Below are 19,187 nucleotides of genomic sequence, written 5' to 3' on the forward strand. Positions count from 1 at the left end.
CAGTGCCTCACACCCATTACAATGGCTGCTATTAATCAAAAGAACAGAAAATAGCACATGTGAGGATGTGGAGAAATTGGAACCCTTAAATGGTAGGAATGTAAAACAATGCTGCTGCTGTAGAAAACAGTATGAGATTCCTCAAAAAATTAAAAATTTCCATACGATCTAGCAATTCCACATCTGCACTTGTGGGGATATACCCCTATGAATTGAAAGCAGGGCCTTGAAAAGGTATTTATTTGTTGTTTAGTCACTAAGTCATGTCCAACTCTTTTTGTGACCCCATGGGCTCACCGGGCTTCTCTGTCCATGGGATTTCCCAGGCAAGAATACTGGAGTGGGTTGCCATTTCCTTCTCCAGGGGATCTTCCTGACCCAAGGACTGAACCTGCATCTCCTGCATTGGCAGGTGGATTCTTTACCAGTGAGCCACCTGGGAAACCCATATATTTTTTTTTTTGTAGCAGCACTATTCATAATAACCAGAAGGTGGAAACTACTCAAGTGTCTGTCAGTGAATGAATGGAGAAACAAAACGTGTATACATACAATGGGATATTAAGATGAAGGAAATTCTTACACATGCTACAATACGGATGAACCTCAGACCTTATGCTAAGATAGATAGTGAAGTGAAAGTCACTCACTCGTGTCCAACTTTTTGCAACCCCATGGACTATACAGTCCGTGAAATTCTCCAGGCCAGAATGCTGGAGTGGGTACCCTTTCCCTTCTCCAGGGAATCTTCCCAACCCAGGGATCGAACCCAGGTCTCCTGCATTACAGCCGGATTCTTTACCAGCTGAGCCACCATAAGCAAGTCACAAAAAGACAAATACTGTGTGATTGTACTTATATTGTACAAATACTTACATTGTACAAGTACTGTTTGATTGTACTTATATGAGATTGTACTTATATAAGATTACTAGAGTAGTGACATTCGTAGAAACAGAAAGTTAAACAGTGGTTGCCAGGAGCTGGAGAGAGGGGAGATTTAGGAATTGTTTAATGTGTATAGTATGGAATTTCAGTTTTGTGAGATACACAAGTTCTGATAAACAAGATGAGATAAGTTGCTCAAAAATATGAAAATACTTAATGCTTTTGAACAGTATGCTTAAAAGGAGTTAAGATAGTAAATTTATACTGTATGTATTTTGCCACAATTGTACAGCAAGAGTTGAAAACACTGCTTTAATGCAATATGTGTGTGTGTTTGTGCATATACTGGCTAAATGTTAACTCTGATCTCTGAAAATGGACAATTTATTTAATTATCATACTTTTCATTTTGCTGATACACTTGGTAGTACCTTTGCTCTTTTATCCTTAAAGTAATAATGTTGTCTAGGGATGTTACATGGGACTTGCCTGGTGGTTCAGACGGTAAAGCGTCTGTCTACAATGCGGGAGACCTGGGTTCGATTCCTGGGTTGGGAAGATTCCCTGGAGAAGGAAACGGCAACCCACTCCAGTACTCTTGCCTAGAAAATCCCATGGATGGAGGAGCTTGATGCAGGATACTGTCCATGGGGTCGCAAAGAGTCAGACATGACTGAGCTACTTCACTTGGTCACTTGGTCACTTGGGATGTTACATACCATCTCTCTGAAATATTTATGAAACTCTAAACTATTCTTTGTTAGTTTTAGTAATATGCACTGAACAGTACATTTTAACATTAGTCATTTTTCTTCCTAATATTTCACTTTTAAAATAAATCACTTTAAATTAGCCAGAAAAATTCCTTTGCCTTTCTCCCTTCACTAATTAATAGTTGTAGAATAAACTGTATACTCACATTACCTTTAACATTCCCTATTACTTCTTTTTTTTTTTAAACCAGGAATTTATAGACTTTTCCTGCTAAGACCTCAATTTGTGTTTAAGAAAGGCAGAAAGAAATTACTGTAAAACATTGGAGTAACTTAAATCACCCAAAACGAAGGCATACATAATGAAACAACTTTTAGTACTTATATAGAAAAAGGTTCGTGTTTGTTTTTCAAATTGAATAATTTGTGTTTTTTTTTCTCTTGCTGTCCTAATCATGATATGCTTTAAAATATGAAATCTACTTTTGAAGGAAACTTTTCTGTTCCGATAGAAACCATTTTAAAGGTGCTTTGAAAATAACTCAGTTTTTGTTGTTGTTCTGTTTTGTTTTGTTTTTAACAGGATATGTACCTGTAGACAACACTAGAATATAAGGATTTGAAGCAGTTGAGAATGTCTCTGCCAAGTCGACAAACAGCTATTGTTAACCCTCCACCACCAGAGTGTATAAATACTAAGAAAAATGGGCGATTGACGAATCAGCTGCAGTATCTACAGAAAGTTGTCCTGAAGGCTTTGTGGAAGCATAGTTTCTCCTGGCCTTTTCAGCAGCCTGTGGATGCTGTCAAACTAAAGTTGCCTGTGAGTGTGTCTTATAATTATGTTTGTTTAAAACAAATAAAGCCCTGTAAATGTCCACTGACAGACTAATATTATGAAATATATTTAATAAATTATTCGGCACCACTAAAGAATATCCCAATGAATATTTTTTCCTTAGCAAAAAAACTTATTTTTCTGAGGATTGAAATTCTCATTTTAGCAATTTCTGGTAAATTATAAGTATATGGTTTCTTGTTTATAGCATATGTTCTTGATTTTTGACGTAAGGTTGTCTTAAATGTCCCCTTCACACACAGAATTCAACTTTAGGTCTTATATTAGAAATTTTTGTGCATGCTAAGTCGCTTTAGTTGTGTCCAACTCTTTGGGACCCTATGGACTGTAGCCTGCCAGGTTCCCCTATCTATGGGATTTTCTAGGCAAGAATACTGGAGTGAGTTACCATGCCCTCCTCCAGGGGATCTTTCCAAGCCAGGGTTCAAACTCAGATCTCCTGCATTGGGAGGCAGATGCTTTACCACTAGCACCACCGTTTAGCCATCTGATAGTAGAATGCTTAAGAATTTGTAATATAACTAGTAAACTGTGGAGCCGAGATTGTACTCATAAATCCTAGTTTCTTTTTCTTCATGCCGTTTACTTGTTATTTTCCAGGATGGTTCTACTCTTTTATTATTTTGTTATGCATTCTATTTTGTTATTGGCTTTTGATTTTCTTCTCTCTGAAGAAAAATGTCATGGTAATCGACTTTGTTTCTAATCACAAAAGGTTTTATTTCCATATTATGGCTTTTAAAGGTAATCAATTTCTGTCTCTAATTACAGGTGTATAGTTTCTTAAAATTCTTTATGTACCAATTGTTGTGAATTCATTCTTACAACTAACATTTAGAATTTCTTCTTATACCATAGGATTATTATACCATTATAAAAAACCCAATGGATTTAAATACAATCAAGAAGCGCTTGGAACATAAATATTATGTGAAAGCTTCGGAATGTATAGAAGATTTCAATACAATGTTCTCAAATTGTTATTTATACAACAAGGTCTGTAAGCCTTATGCCATACATGCTAATTCTTTGCTCTTACATAGAGGAGATGTATATAAATAAGTGTGTTGATTTCAAATTTCAAGTCTTGATTTGGGGTACATTACATATTTGTCAAAATACTGTTTTTTACTTGATTTTCTAATTTTCATGTAGCAGTATTTGTCCATTTTGCTATAATTTTGTCTGAATAGCTGTAATGGCTTATTATGTTTTTAATCTGTGAGTAAAGCGTTATTTCAAAATGTTCTCATCTGCATTTCTGCCATTTTAGTTATAAGATGAATGATAAATCTTATTATACACTAAACTTAGTTAAATTTTTATGGTATGGATTGCTAGCTATAACCTAAGAAGCCAAATGAATGATGTACTTCTAAAATTCATACAAATTAACTTAAACTTCAGACATGTTCTGTTTTCTCCCAGCAGTAGTATTTGTATTTGTGTTAATGTGCTAGCCTGTATGATAATATATGTGGACATTGTGAGCTGAATCTTCACTTTTATTTTCATCCATAAAATTGGATTTGTGTATTCAGTTTTCCTCCATATAGGATTCCTGTTTCCCTGAGTACAGCATCTTTTTCAAATGGTCCTATCATATCTAGAAATTTTTAATTTATATCTCATTTATTCAGAATCACTAGTGACACTGAAATGTAATAGAAATGTTGGTTTGAAAAAAAAAATGTTGGTTTAGTTTCCAAGGTAATCATCAGTGCCACCTTATATGTAATAGATTTAAGACTATAGTCAGTATGAATTTTTAAAAAAATCATAACTAATAGTGTTCTGACAATACCATTGGTAAATTCATTTTAACAATTCTAAAGAGTCCACTTACATTTAATTTTTTAAAAGAAAGTTCAGTAATTTTCCTTAACTGTTAATAGCTAACTTAGAAATGTGTCTCCACTTTAGGCTTTTGCTTTGTAATTTACTTTTTTCTCAGTAGTCAAGTAAAGCAAGTTGAAGACTTCTAAGCAGATAGTTAAGATTTAAAAACTTAGTTCTACAGTGTCACTTTATTGCTTAGTTAATTGAAAATTGAATCACATCAAGTCAAACCATGAGGTACTTTCCACAGCCATGAATATGTTTTGTTTGTAATGTATTTGTAAGGTGGAAATTAATACTTTTGTGTATAAGTAAGATTGGTTGGATTATAACCCTCTAGTGCTCAGAAAGGCATCCCCAGTCCTTTTTAGAAGTTAAAGGGGTAGGATGATAGAATTTTAAGCGTGAGCCGCTGTACTGTTTTCTAAACTTAATTTAGAAGCAATAAATACTGTTTAGTAAATACTGGCTAAGAGTACTATCAAATTTGATACAGTGGCCATACTGTGTAAACTTACATTGCATTTTGTGTATTTTCTAGCCTGGAGATGACATTGTTCTTATGGCTCAAGCTCTAGAAAAGCTGTTCAGGCAGAAATTATCTCAGATGCCACAAGAAGAACAAGTTGTGGGTGGTAAGGAAAGAATAAAGAAAGGTAAGCAAGAAAAAGTTTATGTTCTCTTTCTTTCTCTGTCATATATATTTGAATGCTTGTGTGTGTGTGTATAAGTATAATGACTGGAACTAAATAGTAAATCCCTGGGAATTCCCTGGTCCAGTGGTTAGGATTTGGTGCTCTCACTGCCAGAGGAATGAGTTTGATCCCTGGTGGGAGAACTAAGATCTTGCAAGCAATGCAGTGCTGCCAAAAGTAAATAAATCCCTGAAAGGAGATAGACATCTAGAAGTCCTTTTACATCCCCTTATATTGGTATAAAATGTCCCTTTAAACAATCTGAACCTTGAGCACAAAGATGGCTGTCATAATGACTGTCATACGAGATTAGGATTACATAGATTATGGCCTTGCAGCCAGGTTTCCTATAGAATAGTGCCATTCACATTGTTATTGTTGTTGGTTAGTTGCTAGGCTTCTTTGTCCATGGGATTTCCCAGGCAAGAGCAGTAGAGTGGGTTGCCTTTTTCTTCTCCAGGGGATCTTCCTGACGCAAAGATTGAACCCACATCTGCTGCATTGGCAGGTGAGCTTTACTGGGAAACCCTATGCCGTTCACATTGTGGGCACCAAATAAATCCTAGTTGCAATTGCTGTTTCAGTGGATCATGTATCTGTGTTGTATTAATTAAGAGGGCCAAAATTGCCAATAATTTCTGTACCAAAAGATCCCCGAGCTAAGAATGAAAAGTTGCTGTTGGGTTTGAAAATTCTCATTTTCTAATTCTTAACTCAAAACTCTAGGAGGGAGGGGAATTTCCCTGGTGGTCCAGTGGTTAAGACTTTGCTTTCCAGTGCAGCAGGTACAGGTTTGATCCCTAAATGGGGAGCTAGGATCTCACATGTCTTGTGCCCAAAATAACATAAAACAGAAGCAATATTATAACAAATTCAATAAAGATTTAAAAGTGATTCACATAAAAAATTTTTTTAACTTTAATGGGAAATGTTTTACAGCTAATATCATAATATTTAAATAAGAAGTTATAAAATTAATCTTAAGTGTTCAGAAAGGTTATTGAAAGAGGTAAACCAAGATTGTCACAGTTCAAATGTTGGTTTATCTTTGGGTCACTGAAACTATAAATCTTGGTTAAGTTCTGTAATCATTCCATGTTTCTTCATCTATGATATCTGGAAATGATTTAGTTTTCATTTTTATAAATATTTGTAAAGTATATGTTAAGTGACTGGGACATAGGAAACTTGTTTCACTTCAGAGGACGGTTGCGGTTGTTTTATTGATAGTATGATATACTTTTTTCCTAGTTGTTAATAGATCTTTAGGGTGGATCATAACTTATAGCTTACTTTGGTCCATCCTGTGAGATAGATACTTACTGATTAATAACTTATTATTTTATTCTTCTTTTTGAAGATTGATCTTAAGTCTTACAGAATAAGCCTAAGCATTATAAAACTTCTTAAAATAATAAGGCAGTGCATTAGAAAAACCATCAGGTAAAATTAGACATAGCATGTGCTGTGGTTCGAGTGAGAAATTGACTTGCACTGGAAAAGCTGCAGAAGGCTTTAGAGGTGATAGAACTCAGGTTTGGGAAGGTGTAGATTTCCAAGTGACTTTCAGTAGAAGCTCTCTATTGCTTAAGTCATGTTATTTTTTTTTAATGCATGTTGGTAGGTAAACTGCCATATGATGGTAGCTAGTCTAAATAATGTGATTACATGTTGATACTTTATGGCAAAGAAAAAACTTTGCCATAATTGAATTGGTGTTGATTTATTGATTGAACAGATATTTAGGTACTTCTTATGTACCAAAACACTATTCTGTATTAGAGTTTACATTTTAGTAGTGAAAGAGATACATACATGATAGGTTCAAAGAACATTCCAGACAGAGGGGTCAACTAGGGCAAACTCCTGTAGCACAATCCTTTTCTCTTTTGTTACTTTGGGCCATTGCCTTCATTTATGATCTGAATCTTGCTTCCCTCCTTACTTTCTTAAGGATTTTATTGCTTTGGTTATCCTGTTTCATGCATCATTAATCTTTCATGCTCTATCAGGTTAGTTTTATTATGCTATAAATATGCTCTAGTATTTTATCTTTAAAACTCACCTTTTCCCTGTATCCTTCCTGTTTTTTTGTTTTCTTCTTACATACTCATGAACACACTTCAGTATAGGTTCTAGCCATACTACATACATCACTAAAAAGGTTCTTATCAGTAGTCTTTATGTTGTGAAATTTAAGTAATATTTTTCTATTCTCATTTGTCAGTGTTTGCTTTAGAAGGCTACTGTCTCTTGAAATGCCTTTGTTTCTTGGTATATATTAGTTCTGTGGGTTTGCTTTCCATTCTGTAGTCCTCTTGGCCTTATCAATCTCTATTGAGGTATTTTTCAGGGCTTGGTATTAGGTATACTTTTCCTAAATTCCATCTGTGTTCTATTAACTCCTAGATTTATAGGATTTGGGGAGTTAGAGATTCTTATATATTGTATGTCAAATATGATAATAGCATGGAAAAAAGTGAACTAGCGACTGGTGGAATAGAGAAAGGGGGTTGTTTTATATAGGTTGGCTGGAGAAGGGAAGGTCATATTTGAGAATTTGAGTAAAGCCTGAAGGAAATGTTGAAGTGAACCATAAGGCTGTCTCCTGACCGGTGGAACAAATAGTCTGCTTATGCTTACCAAACTTGAGGACAGCAGGCCAGTAGTCCGGAGTGAAATAAGTGAAGCGGGTAGGATGATAGGAAAAAGAGGTTGGAAGGAGAGCAGACATATGGGGAAAAGGGTAGAGAGGTCTTATGGGGTCCTGAGAAACCATTGTGAGGACTTTAGCTTTTAGTTGGAGGAAAAGTTAGAAACCAGTGGGCATTGAGCAGAAGTGTCTCAATCTTATTTGAATTTGATTGTTATTTTTGAGAATAGAATACAAGATGTAAAAAGCAGAAGGAAAGAAGGCCTCTTAGGATGCTAGTGCAGTAATGCAGGGTTATTACCACCTGTAATACTTGAATTCTGGATAAGAAGATAGAGCAAAAGTTTGCTGATGGATTGGAAATGGGGTTTGAGAAAGAGAGTGGAGTCACAGATGACTCCAGTGTTTCTGACCTGAGCAATTAGAAGAATAGAGTTAATCCTGATGGAAGGATGGGCGTTTGAAATATAGTCATGCCTCGAAATCATGAGGGACAGGTTCCAGGACCCCTCCGTGGATACCAAAATCTTTGGATGTTTGGGTTCTTTATATAAAATGGCGTAGTACAGTGGTCCTTCATATCCATGGGTTGCATCTGAGCATTGTATCCAAGGAGGCTTGAATCCGCATGTGCGGAACCTGTGGATCCTGGGTACTGATTGTAATAGATTTCAGAGCAATGTGATCCAGATGTCTCCAGTTAGCACTCTTTGGGAACATACAGGACAACAAAACATGTACAGATATTCCTTTGATGAGAGAATCATGTTCACATCCGTTCTGTGTCAGCCAGTGATGGACTAACATGCAGAGCATTCTGAAGACCTCACACAGTACCATGTAGTTGTCTCCAGTGTGTCTGAAATTTTTGCTCAGGTTTACAGCTACGTAAAGCTAAAATCACAAAAGTTGAACTAAATGTATTAACGTAGGATGCTAAGAGAAAAATTGCTTTATGTCTTACTCAGATACTGGCTCTTGTTCACATTTTACTAGGTACTCAACAGAATATGACAGTTTCTATTAAAGGAAAACAGTCCCCCAAAGCGCTGGGAAAACTGCTTACACAGCAAGTAATTCCTTCTGTATTTCCTGAAATATCTGTTTCTCCTTCAAACCTGGCACAAGGTGCTCCACTCAACACTGTCTCACAAACAGTCACCCAGGTAAGTTTACTTTCACTTTAAAATGTTTCAGCGTAAGTTTTTTTTTGTGATCTATACCATTTTTTGAAGTTTATAGAAAAATTGGTCTTAAGCATATAGCAGTTGGACTTCCCTCATAGTTCATTTGGTAAAGAATCTGTCTGCAGTGCAGGGAGACCTGGGTTCAATCCCTGGGTCGGGAAGATCCCCTGGAGAAGGAAATGGCAACCCACTATAGTATTCTTGCCTGGAGAATCCCATGGACAGAGGAGCTTGGCAGGCTATAGTCCATGGGGTCGCAAGAGTCAGACACGACTTAGCAACTAAAGACAGAGAGAGATACAGCAGTCAAAAGTCTTTTTGTCTGTACACATTTTGTAAACAGAGACCTGGGGTGCAAACCAGATTCTTAGGTAGAATCTGAACTGATTTATTATCTCTGTAGTATTAGTATCAGTTGTCTAGCTACTTTTTGGTGTGTGAGGGGTGTAACTTTTATTGGTTCACAACTTGGTGAGTTAACAATTTTCTTTTTAAAATTGTGTACCCTAGCTGATTTCAGGTATTCAGAAACTTTTTTTTTTTTTTTTAATATAACCATGACTTTTCCCCACCTTTCATTGGTCTCAGAGTTGACCAGACAATTCTTTGGGATGTGGGAAGGAAATATTTGAACTATTTATTTTACCTGTGAATGAAAATTAACTTTTCCTAAAAACATAGATGACCTGGTGCTAAATATCATTTCATTTTTTTAACTGATAAGGGTAATGATCATAGTTTGAAAACTGTTGCTCTGAATGTCACCTTAAATATAATCTTGTTTTCAAATTGTTTCACTTTAGGTTACAAAGGGTGTGAAGAGGAAAGCAGATACAACAACTCCTACAACTTCAGTAGTTAAAGCAAGTGGTGAATCTTCCCCAACACTTACAGAAAAAAAATCAGGGAAAATGCCACCTATAAAAGAAAATATGCTAAAGAATGTTTTGCCGGATTCTCAGCAACAATATAAAGTTGTAAAGAATGCTAAAGTAACCGAACAATTAAGGCACTGTAGTGAGATTCTTAAAGAAATGCTTGGAAAGAAACACTTGTCATATGCATGGCCCTTTTATAATCCTGTTGATGTTAATGCTTTGGGACTCCATAACTACTATGATATTGTGAAAACCCCAATGGATCTTGGAACCATCAAGGTAAATGCTGTCTTAATAAGAGGAACTTCTTTTCTTGACTATAAAAGTAATCTTGTCATCATAGAGAAATTTAAAATTCAGAAAAAGATAAAAAATCACCAGTCATACCACCTGAAGTAAATGATGGGAACATTTTTAAATAATGGGAACATTTTAAAGTGTGTCTTCTTATTTTCTTCAGTTCAAGCACATTCTTGGTTATTTTACCACAGTGTTTGAGTTATAGAATGTAATATAACTCTGTACCCTAAACTTTCACTTTGTAGATATTTTATTGTTATATATTTAAAATATTTTTAATTTGCATAATTATAATACAAAAAAGTTTTTTGGCAAGGCATTTATGTAGTTTCCAATTCTCTGCCAGGTAAGTTTTCTTTATTGCTGATTTGGAAACTTTAAATTACTGGAAAAATTTAGTTTTTAGTTAGTATTTTAGTTCGTATTTTAGGGAAACTACTAAAAGAATAGAACTATACCATTTTCAAAATGATGCATTATCTCAGTGTTCTTCCTAAATAACTACTCATTGTACTCCCTGTTCTTTATTATTATCTGGAAGTTTGGTTCTTCTTTTATTAAATAAACACAGTTTTATTTTATTTCATCATCAACATTTTTTGTGAACATGTTACTAACTTTTGTGCTCACCCTTATTTCTTGCTTCTTACTCTTTGCTGTCTTGGTTTTTCTTTTTGCTGAAGTGCAAGCTTTAGTGGTTCATCCATGAGTATTTATAGGTAGTAAACTCTTAATAGTTTTTTCTCTGAAAGTATCTGTGCTTTGTCTATTCTTGAATGGTTCCTTAACTATGACATTCTAGAACTAGTTATTTTCCCCAGCACTAGGACAGTATCTTTTGGCATGTATTGTTGTTGTTAGGAAGTCTGCTATCAGTCTGCTTGCATCCCTTTGTAGATAATCTCTTTCCTCTCTCCAACTGTGTGTTTAATTGTATTCTTCTTGATTGGAAATTAGCACTTTCAAGATGAAGCTCATTTTTTAAGTTCTGAAAAAACAACTAACCATTCAATTCAGTTCAGTCGCTCAGTCGTGTCTGACTCTTTGCGACCCTGTGAATCGCAGCACACCAGGCCTCCCTGTCCATCACCAACTCCCGGAGTTCACTCAGACTCACGTCCATCGAGTCAGTGATGCCATCCAGCCATTTCATCCTCTGTCGTCCCCTTCTCCTCCTGCCCCCAATCCCTCCCGGCATCAGAGTCTTTTCCAATGAGTCAACTCTTCGCATGAAGTGGCCAAACTACTGGAGTTTCAGCTTTAGCATCATTCCTTCCAAAGAAATACCAGGGCTGATCTCCTTCAGAATGGACTGGTTGGATCTTCTTGCAGTCCAAGGGACTCTCAAGAGTCTTTTCCAACACCACAGTTCAAAAGCATCAATTCTTCAGCGATCAGCCTTCTTCATAGTCCAACTCTCACATCCATACATGACCACAGGAAAAACCATAGCCTTGACTAGATGGACGTTTGTCGGCAAAGTAATGTCTCTGCTTTTGAATATGCTATCTAGGTTGGTCATAACTTTCCTTCCAAGGAGTAAGCCTCTTTTAATTTAATGGCTGCAGTCACCATCTGCAGTGATTTTGGAGCCCCAAAAAATAAAGTCTGCCACTGTTTCCCCATCTATTTCCCATGAAGTGATGGGACAATTCAAAATACGCTTTTCTACTTTCCCCTAATACTTTAGCTAATTCAGACTGAAAGGTCATGAAACAGTACCTGAAATAGGTAAACCTGAGCTGTCTTAACGGGTAAGTAGGACTTAGTAAGTTACAGGACATTTCAGGCAGGGGAAGCAACTTGGAATGCCCTGAGGTAATTAAAAAAAAAAATTCCAGAATACAATATTTAAGCCAACATGAATGTAATATAAAAAAGTGATTAGGAGGAAATGAGTCTGGAGGGAAACTGGGACTTGAACATGAAAAGCCCTCATCGTAGAGGCCTAGAACTGGCATTAAACGTGAGGGTTATGTCCGCATATTTGTTTCCTATAATGACTTCTCTAGTAACAGTGTGAAGACTGGGTGATGAGGCTATTAAAGAATTCCAGGGATAAGAAGATAGTGACTTTAATTTAGTTCTTTGAAATCATTCCAAATTGCCAGTGATCTGAGTGGTAGAAAATTATGCTTCTTGTTTAGTTTTGTGTTTTTTAAATTACAAATAAAGTCTGGCACGCTATATTTGTTTATTGGCCTTTTGTATTTGTTCATAGATTTTATGTTAATATACACTTATTTTTCCCAGCAGTTTATAGGATTTTCTTATCTGATCATTTTCATTTTATAGTAACTGCCTGACTGGCTACTCTACATCCTCACTGTTCTATCCACTTTATATGCAGCTACCTAAAAATGTAACCCATCCTGATATTTCTCCTGTTCAGTTTTTAATGTCTTTCCATCCCCAGGAGAATTTTAATATTATAAACCTTTCATTTAGATGTTCAAGGCTGATTTAAGGAGTTTATTTACTCATTGTTTTGCTATAATCAAACTAGTCTATCCTAGATTATCTGGAAACACTCCATTTTCCCCCTGCTTTTGTGATTTTTGTTTCTGTTCTTTTCTTTACTTGGAATGTCCTGCTTCATCTCTACTTGTCAAAATTCATTGGATCTTTTTCAAAGTCTAAAAATACAAAACATGTAGCAGAGTTTTAATTTTGTCAAATCTGGATGGTGGGTATCTGGTTTTGGTATTACCTATTATTCTATTCTATGTTGGAATTATTTTATAATATAAACACTTAATATAGGTGCCCAAAATTCTGTAATTTTTTAATTTAGGCAAAAATGGATAACCAGGAATATAAAGATGCATATGAATTTGCTGCAGATGTTAGATTAATGTTCATGAATTGCTATAAGTACAACCCTCCAGACCATGAAGTGGTTACAATGGCAAGAATGCTTCAGGTGAGTTTTTACTTGCGTTCTGAAAGTGAGTTTCCTCTGAACATAGCTTAAAATGTTTCATAACTCAAGAGATAAAAAATAATACCCCTCACCCCCACCAAGTAGTAAAGCATAATTTGTACTTTTAAAATTGTGGGGGTGGGTTGTTTGCTTTATGAGGTATAGTATCCATTAGTAGTGAATGTTTTAATGAAGCTGCCCTATATATAGAAGACATTGGGGAAATACTAGTGAAGAAAGGACAGTAGATATCTGAGACAGAGTTGACTGGAGTCAGTGTCCCATTCAATGAGCCTGAACAGAAGGCTCAAGGACTTTTGAGGCTGAGTCATTGGGAATTAGTAGAATGATGCAGTCACAGGGCAGGAGATCTGAAAAGAAGTCCCCCAGTTAATCTGAAAGATCTGTCTTACCTGGAAAAACACAAAAGTTGCTAAGATTGGTAGTCAGGGAAGCATGAGGTCTTAACTATATTTCTGGTAAATCTTTTTTTTCCTCCACTTTTATAGGGGTATAATTGACACTGCATTAGTTTAAGGTATATAAGATTATGGTTCAGTATATGCATACACTGTGAAATGATTACCACAAAGAAAACAGAGTTCTCATCAACATATGACACTGAGGGAATTCCCTGGCAGTTCAGTGTTTAGGACTCCACCACACTTTCACTGCCAGGGGCTAGAGTTCAGTCCTGACTGGGGAACTGGGATACAGCAAGTTGCACAGTGCAGCCGAAAAAAGTGACACTGAAATGTGCATTTTCTTAAAAGATGTTCTTGCTGCATTAAATCAGAAATGCAGAGCCCTTAACAGTGTCATTTTCCATTATAGGATGTTTTCGAAGTGCATTTTGCAAAGATCCCAGATGAACCTGTTGAGAGTATGCCTGTATATTACATCAAAACAGATACCACAAAAACCCTTGATAGAGAAAGCAGTAGTGAACCTTCTTCTGAAGATAACTCTTCTGGTGATTCTGAAGATGAACGAGTTCAGCGTCTTGCAAAGCTTCAGGAGCAGGTAGTTCACTTTACTGATAGAAGTTTTTATATTCTTTCTATGAGCTGCTGCTGCTTGCTGATGATCTATTATAAAATCCAGTTTGTAGATTAAAAGTAGATTAAAAGCTGTTATATCTAGATCGCTTAGCAACTGTGACTTTACTTATTGGCATATACTTAATGTTTAATAGTTTTTTCTACTAAAAAATCTATACATCTTAAAATTCTGTTATTTATATTACTAACCACAATGAGTTGATTCTTACTGAAACATTTATATGACATAACCTTGATAGTTTATGGGTGGGATCTTTATTTAACATTTGTTACCTTTCATGATAAAATGTTAACCTGCTATGAGTTCAATCCTGAAAAATCAGTGATTTAAGACTTAAGACTACCTGGAAAAATAATGATTCTTTGTCTGTTTTTAGATGAATATTTAAGTTTATGGGTTAAATATATAATATTCTTTGAAACACACCCTTCAAAATAATGAATTTCTGAAATGAAATATCAGTCTGAAGTAAATGAATTTCATAAAGGATACTGTTGACTTTTGAGTGCCTTCATTTTTTTCTCCTCTCTTTATTTAGAATCATTAATGCTTAAAGCATTTTTCCTTTATTAGCTTGAAGCTGTTCATCAACAGCTACAGGTTCTGTCCCAAGTACCTTTTCGTAAGCTAAAGAGAAAGAATGAGAAGTCTAAAAGGAAAAAGAAAAAAGAAAAGATTGATAACAGAGATGAAAATCCAAGGAAAAAGTTTAAGCAAATGAAACTAAAGGAAAAACCCAAGCGCAAGTAAGTATCTTTAAATGATGCCTTATTAAGATAACATTTCTGAAATACTTTTGATTAAATTTAACTTTTGTTACAGTCTGCCAAAGAAGAGGAAACCACAGGTCTTCACTATGAAATCTGAAGATGAAGATAATGCAAAACCTATGAACTACGATGAGAAAAGACAGTTGAGTTTGGATATAAACAAACTCCCTGGAGATAAACTTGGGCGAGTCGTTCATATAATACAATCCAGAGAGCCTTCATTGAGAAATTCCAGCCCTGATGAGATAGAGATAGACTTTGAAACACTGAAATCGTCAACACTGAGAGAACTGCAAAAATATGTTGCTGGATGTCTAAGGAAAAGATCACTAAAACCTCATGGTATGTATTAGGAAGCAGTCTAGTATTTGTGTTGTACTCACTCTTTTGGTTGTACTCACTTTTTTTTTTTCCTTCTAAATCACATAGGTAAGAGAACAATGAAGTCAAGAGAAGAACTTCATTCAGAGAAAAAACTAGAATTGGAAAAGCGGTTACTGGATGTCAATAATCAGTTAAATTCTAGAAAACGTCAAACGAAACGTAGGTATCTGTTTTTTGCTTGTTTGGTTTTTTAATTTACTTATTTATTTTTGGCTTCACTGGGTCTTAGTTGCTGTGCATGGGCTTTCTCTAGTTGCAGCAAGCTAGAGCTGCTCTTCTAGTTGTGGTGCATGGGGCTCTTATTGCAGTGGCTTCTGCTGTTGTGGAGCACAGGCTCTAGGCACGCAGGCTTCAGTAGTTGTGGCTCATTGGCTCTAGAGCTCAGGCTCAGTACACAGTTGTAGTACACAGACTTTAGTCACCCCGCAGCATATGGAATTTTCTGGAACCAGGGATTAAACCTGTGTCCCCTGCATTGGCAGGTGAATTCTTAACCATTGGACCACCAGGAAAGTCCACGTAGCAGTTTTTAAAATGTTCCTGTGACAATTTAATATCTGCCATTTTTAATGTCTTGTCTTCTTTTGTAGCTGAGAAAACTGAGTCATCCAAGGCCATTGGAAGTGGTTCCCGACTGAGTGAAAGTAGCAGCAGTAGCAGCAGCAGTAGTTCATCAGAGTCTGAAAGTAGTAGCAGTGATTCAAGTTCTTCAGACAGCAGTGATTCCGAATCAGGTTAGCTTACTTCTGCTTGTGGGAAAATATTTCTCTTGTAATATTGAGACTTATAGTGTGAAAAAATGTTTGTTACTTAACCCAGAATCTATGGTGGGATGCCACAATTATTTAATTGCATGTTGACAGTCTTACAACTTTTTCTTAAAAGAGATACTGTGTAAAGTGAAACTTCTTATTATACATATGTGACCTACAGGCTTGTAATATTGCAAATAGGCTTGTACTGTTGAAAATAATTTACTAAAGGTGGGATAATATCAATATATAATTCAGATCTTAATACCAAAAATATCAAAAAATAAAATGCTGATCTTCTTTTAATAAAATATTATTTGAGGACATCTTTTATTTTGCTATATCAGATCACTCTAATGTTGCAAAGTGTGCAGTGTTGTGACAATACATTCTGAATTGGATAATCATTTTGAATTAAGAAACCAGTCATCCTAGAAGTGGTGTAAAGCAGATTTTTTTTCACTTCAGTGTTTTCTTCACTGTAGGTTATCTTCTATTTGTAGAAAAATATACCTTAACTTCAGATTCTCAGTTATGCTAAAGTATGATATTACCTTATAGAGTTTATCATCAACTATACCAAGCTTAACTCAAGCTTAATTCATGTTTTGTTTGTACTCTTTCATTGACAGTTATGTAGTTGACAGGTAATTGTTGCCCTCAGGATATGGTCTTGGCAGAGGCATTCCAGCATTGTTCACCAAAAGGCATATTCAAATATAGGACACTTACAGGCCTCAAATTTTGCTTTATGTTAAATAAGACATTTCTCGTTTGTCATGAGATTCAATTCTTTTTAAAACATCCCACACAAAATGTTGTCACATCAGGAATTCTTAGCATTTGTAAGAATATCCTTCTTATTTTGGTCTGGTATTAAGAGTCTGCTGCCTTGCAGTACATTGTTTCACTTCTGGTTCTTTTTAGTTTGTAGTGCTGATGGCCTCATGTTGTTTAAGATTTATCAAGTATATAGTGGTAAACATTTTTGTTAGAATAAACAGAATTTTTACTTTTATTGAAATTTGTCATCCTAGAAAATTTTTTAATAATTTAGGACTCCGTATACATTATTTCCTTGTAGTTGACTTTTAAGCAAAACATGCTGGAAAACTCTTTAAAAGTATTTTAAATTGTGACTAGCATTTGTAATTTCATCTAATAAAGCATTTATTGCCTAAGAAGTTAGAGCACTTTGTCTTTTATTTATAGGATAAAACTCTTATTAAATTATCTAATTTTATATTGACTACTGATCAACAAAGACTTGAGTATTAGCAGACAAGTACTTCAGAGTGCTTCAGTGAAGTACTTTAATTTGAATTATCAGTTTCTAATAGAATCTTACAATATGTTGCTTGAAGGAAAGAATGTCATCTACTGTGTTCTTAAAATAGTATATTATGTGTTTTCCTAACTTTCAAACAGGATAACTCAGCCTCAGAATTCTAATTTTAAAGCACTATTGAATTTTTATTTTATGACTGACATTCTTGTTTGATGTCATCTTTTTCAAATAACGAAGTGTTTTTAAAAACACCTGTTAAAATCAAAGAAGCAAATTTTTACATTTCAGTCTACTGTATGGAGAGTGTATAGATTTATGACACTAAGGTCAGTTTGTCTTCTAAAATGATAGGATAATAAGAGTTTTTGTTTATGTTTGAAATTTTCATTGTTTTATAAACCAACTATGTACTTCATTGGAAAAACATATATAAGTTGCAAATGCAGTGCTTAACTTATGCAGTAATTAACTTTGCTTAATAAAATAGTAAATGAAGCAATAGGACCTTTTCTCCTTTTAACTTCAGTTGTACCCTTAAAAATACTGTAAGACTCTTGATTTCTAGTGTATAGGTTAACATTTTCTTTTAACTTTCCTGAGAACAACAAAAACTAAGTAAAAGCACTGCAAATTGTGAAAAATAATTAATTCAGGCTATATCATTAGCTATACCTATTATAAAAATAAGCAAAGCATCTGTCATTCTTAAATTATGCACATGATGTTATCAAGAAACAGATGGACAAACCCCAAGTCTTAAGTTTCACGGTGAGGGGAAATGGAGATCTAGAAAAAAAATAATTTGTGAAAATTGGGTATATTAGTAAAAGTTAACTGAAAATATAAGTAAGACTTTGTAACTTTAAAATTTATTGTGATTTGTCAAGAGCTGAGACTTTAAAAAGGAGTATCTCAATTATCAGAACTTGGGTTAAATAAGAGTTTGGATTATTCAAAATAGGCCATATGCATATAATTTCATTTCTTCAAAATTTTAGTAGTGGCATCTTTTCTGAAAGCTTTTGTGAGAAATTCTTCTCTGGTCTACGGCCATACCACCCTGAATGCACCTGATCTCATCTGATCTTGGAAGCTAACCAGGGTCGAGCCTGGTTAGTACTTGGATGGGATAATTTCTTCTCTGATAGAAGAATATTGATCTCCAGTAATTTTTCTTAATCTATTTTTTAATACTTGTCTTTCTGGATTTTTATAGCAACTTCAGACCATATGCAGTTTTCTTAACCAAGTCACAATCAATTTGTTATCAAGGACAGATTTCTAAATTAATAGATCTCTAAATTAGATCTCTAATTTCTAAATTGCTTAACAGTATTGACTTAAAGTTCTCCTTATAGCTTTCTTGTATTATTAGTTGCTTTCTTTACTGCTGTATTATTCTGTTCTAGGTATATTAAAATGTTTTAACGGTGACATCTGAAAAACATTTATATGTTATAGATAGTGGTAGAGCTGTTTATTCCACATTAAATTGTTACGTTCTGCTGCTGCTGCTAAGTCACTTCAGTCGTGTCCGACTCTGCGACCCCATAGATGGCAGCCCACCAGGCTCCCCAATCTCTGGGATTCTCCAGGCAAGAACACTGGAGTGGGGTGCCATTGCTTTCTCCGTGTTATGTTCTATGTAATCTTAAATCTTATTTTATGCATGTTTGAAAAAATGGACTAATTCTCCTTGGGCTAATTAAATTGGATTAATTAAATGGAAGAGGAGTAAGTTACAAGGAAAGATTTAATAATTCTTTATTATTTCAAATGAGATATTAAATCAGTTCTAAGAGCTGTCATGAAATTCCGTATCTTTGAAAAACGTAAGCAAGAAATCTGTTGGCTGGAAGCAGTACTTAATTGCAAATTTCAGTGTGACAATATTGCCATTTAAATTATCTTCTTGAGTTACATTGGCATATGCAAATTATCATGTGCTGATAAGTCAAGAACAATGACGGGGAATTCCCTGGCAGTTCAGTGGTTA

General features: G+C 35.0%; 1 protein-coding gene across 1 annotated transcript in view; it reads left to right on the top strand.

Annotated features, from left to right (window-relative positions):
* BRDT (bromodomain testis associated) overlaps positions 2,230-19,187 on the top strand; it is a 41,822-nt gene continuing 24,864 nt past the window's right edge. Inside the window, exons 1-11 of the mRNA XM_005678134.2 lie at positions 2,230-2,424; positions 3,319-3,456; positions 4,841-4,955; positions 8,644-8,813; positions 9,638-9,991; positions 12,807-12,935; positions 13,770-13,958; positions 14,571-14,743; positions 14,820-15,109; positions 15,197-15,310; positions 15,742-15,885. Coding sequence (XP_005678191.2) covers positions 2,236-2,424; positions 3,319-3,456; positions 4,841-4,955; positions 8,644-8,813; positions 9,638-9,991; positions 12,807-12,935; positions 13,770-13,958; positions 14,571-14,743; positions 14,820-15,109; positions 15,197-15,310; positions 15,742-15,885 — 2,005 coding nt within the window. The 5' untranslated portion in view covers positions 2,230-2,235. The remainder of the gene's footprint in view (positions 2,425-3,318; positions 3,457-4,840; positions 4,956-8,643; positions 8,814-9,637; positions 9,992-12,806; positions 12,936-13,769; positions 13,959-14,570; positions 14,744-14,819; positions 15,110-15,196; positions 15,311-15,741; positions 15,886-19,187) is intronic.

This window comes from Capra hircus, chromosome 3 (genome assembly GCF_001704415.2).
Source record: "Capra hircus breed San Clemente chromosome 3, ASM170441v1, whole genome shotgun sequence".
NCBI classification, from domain to species: Eukaryota; Metazoa; Chordata; class Mammalia; order Artiodactyla; family Bovidae; genus Capra; species Capra hircus.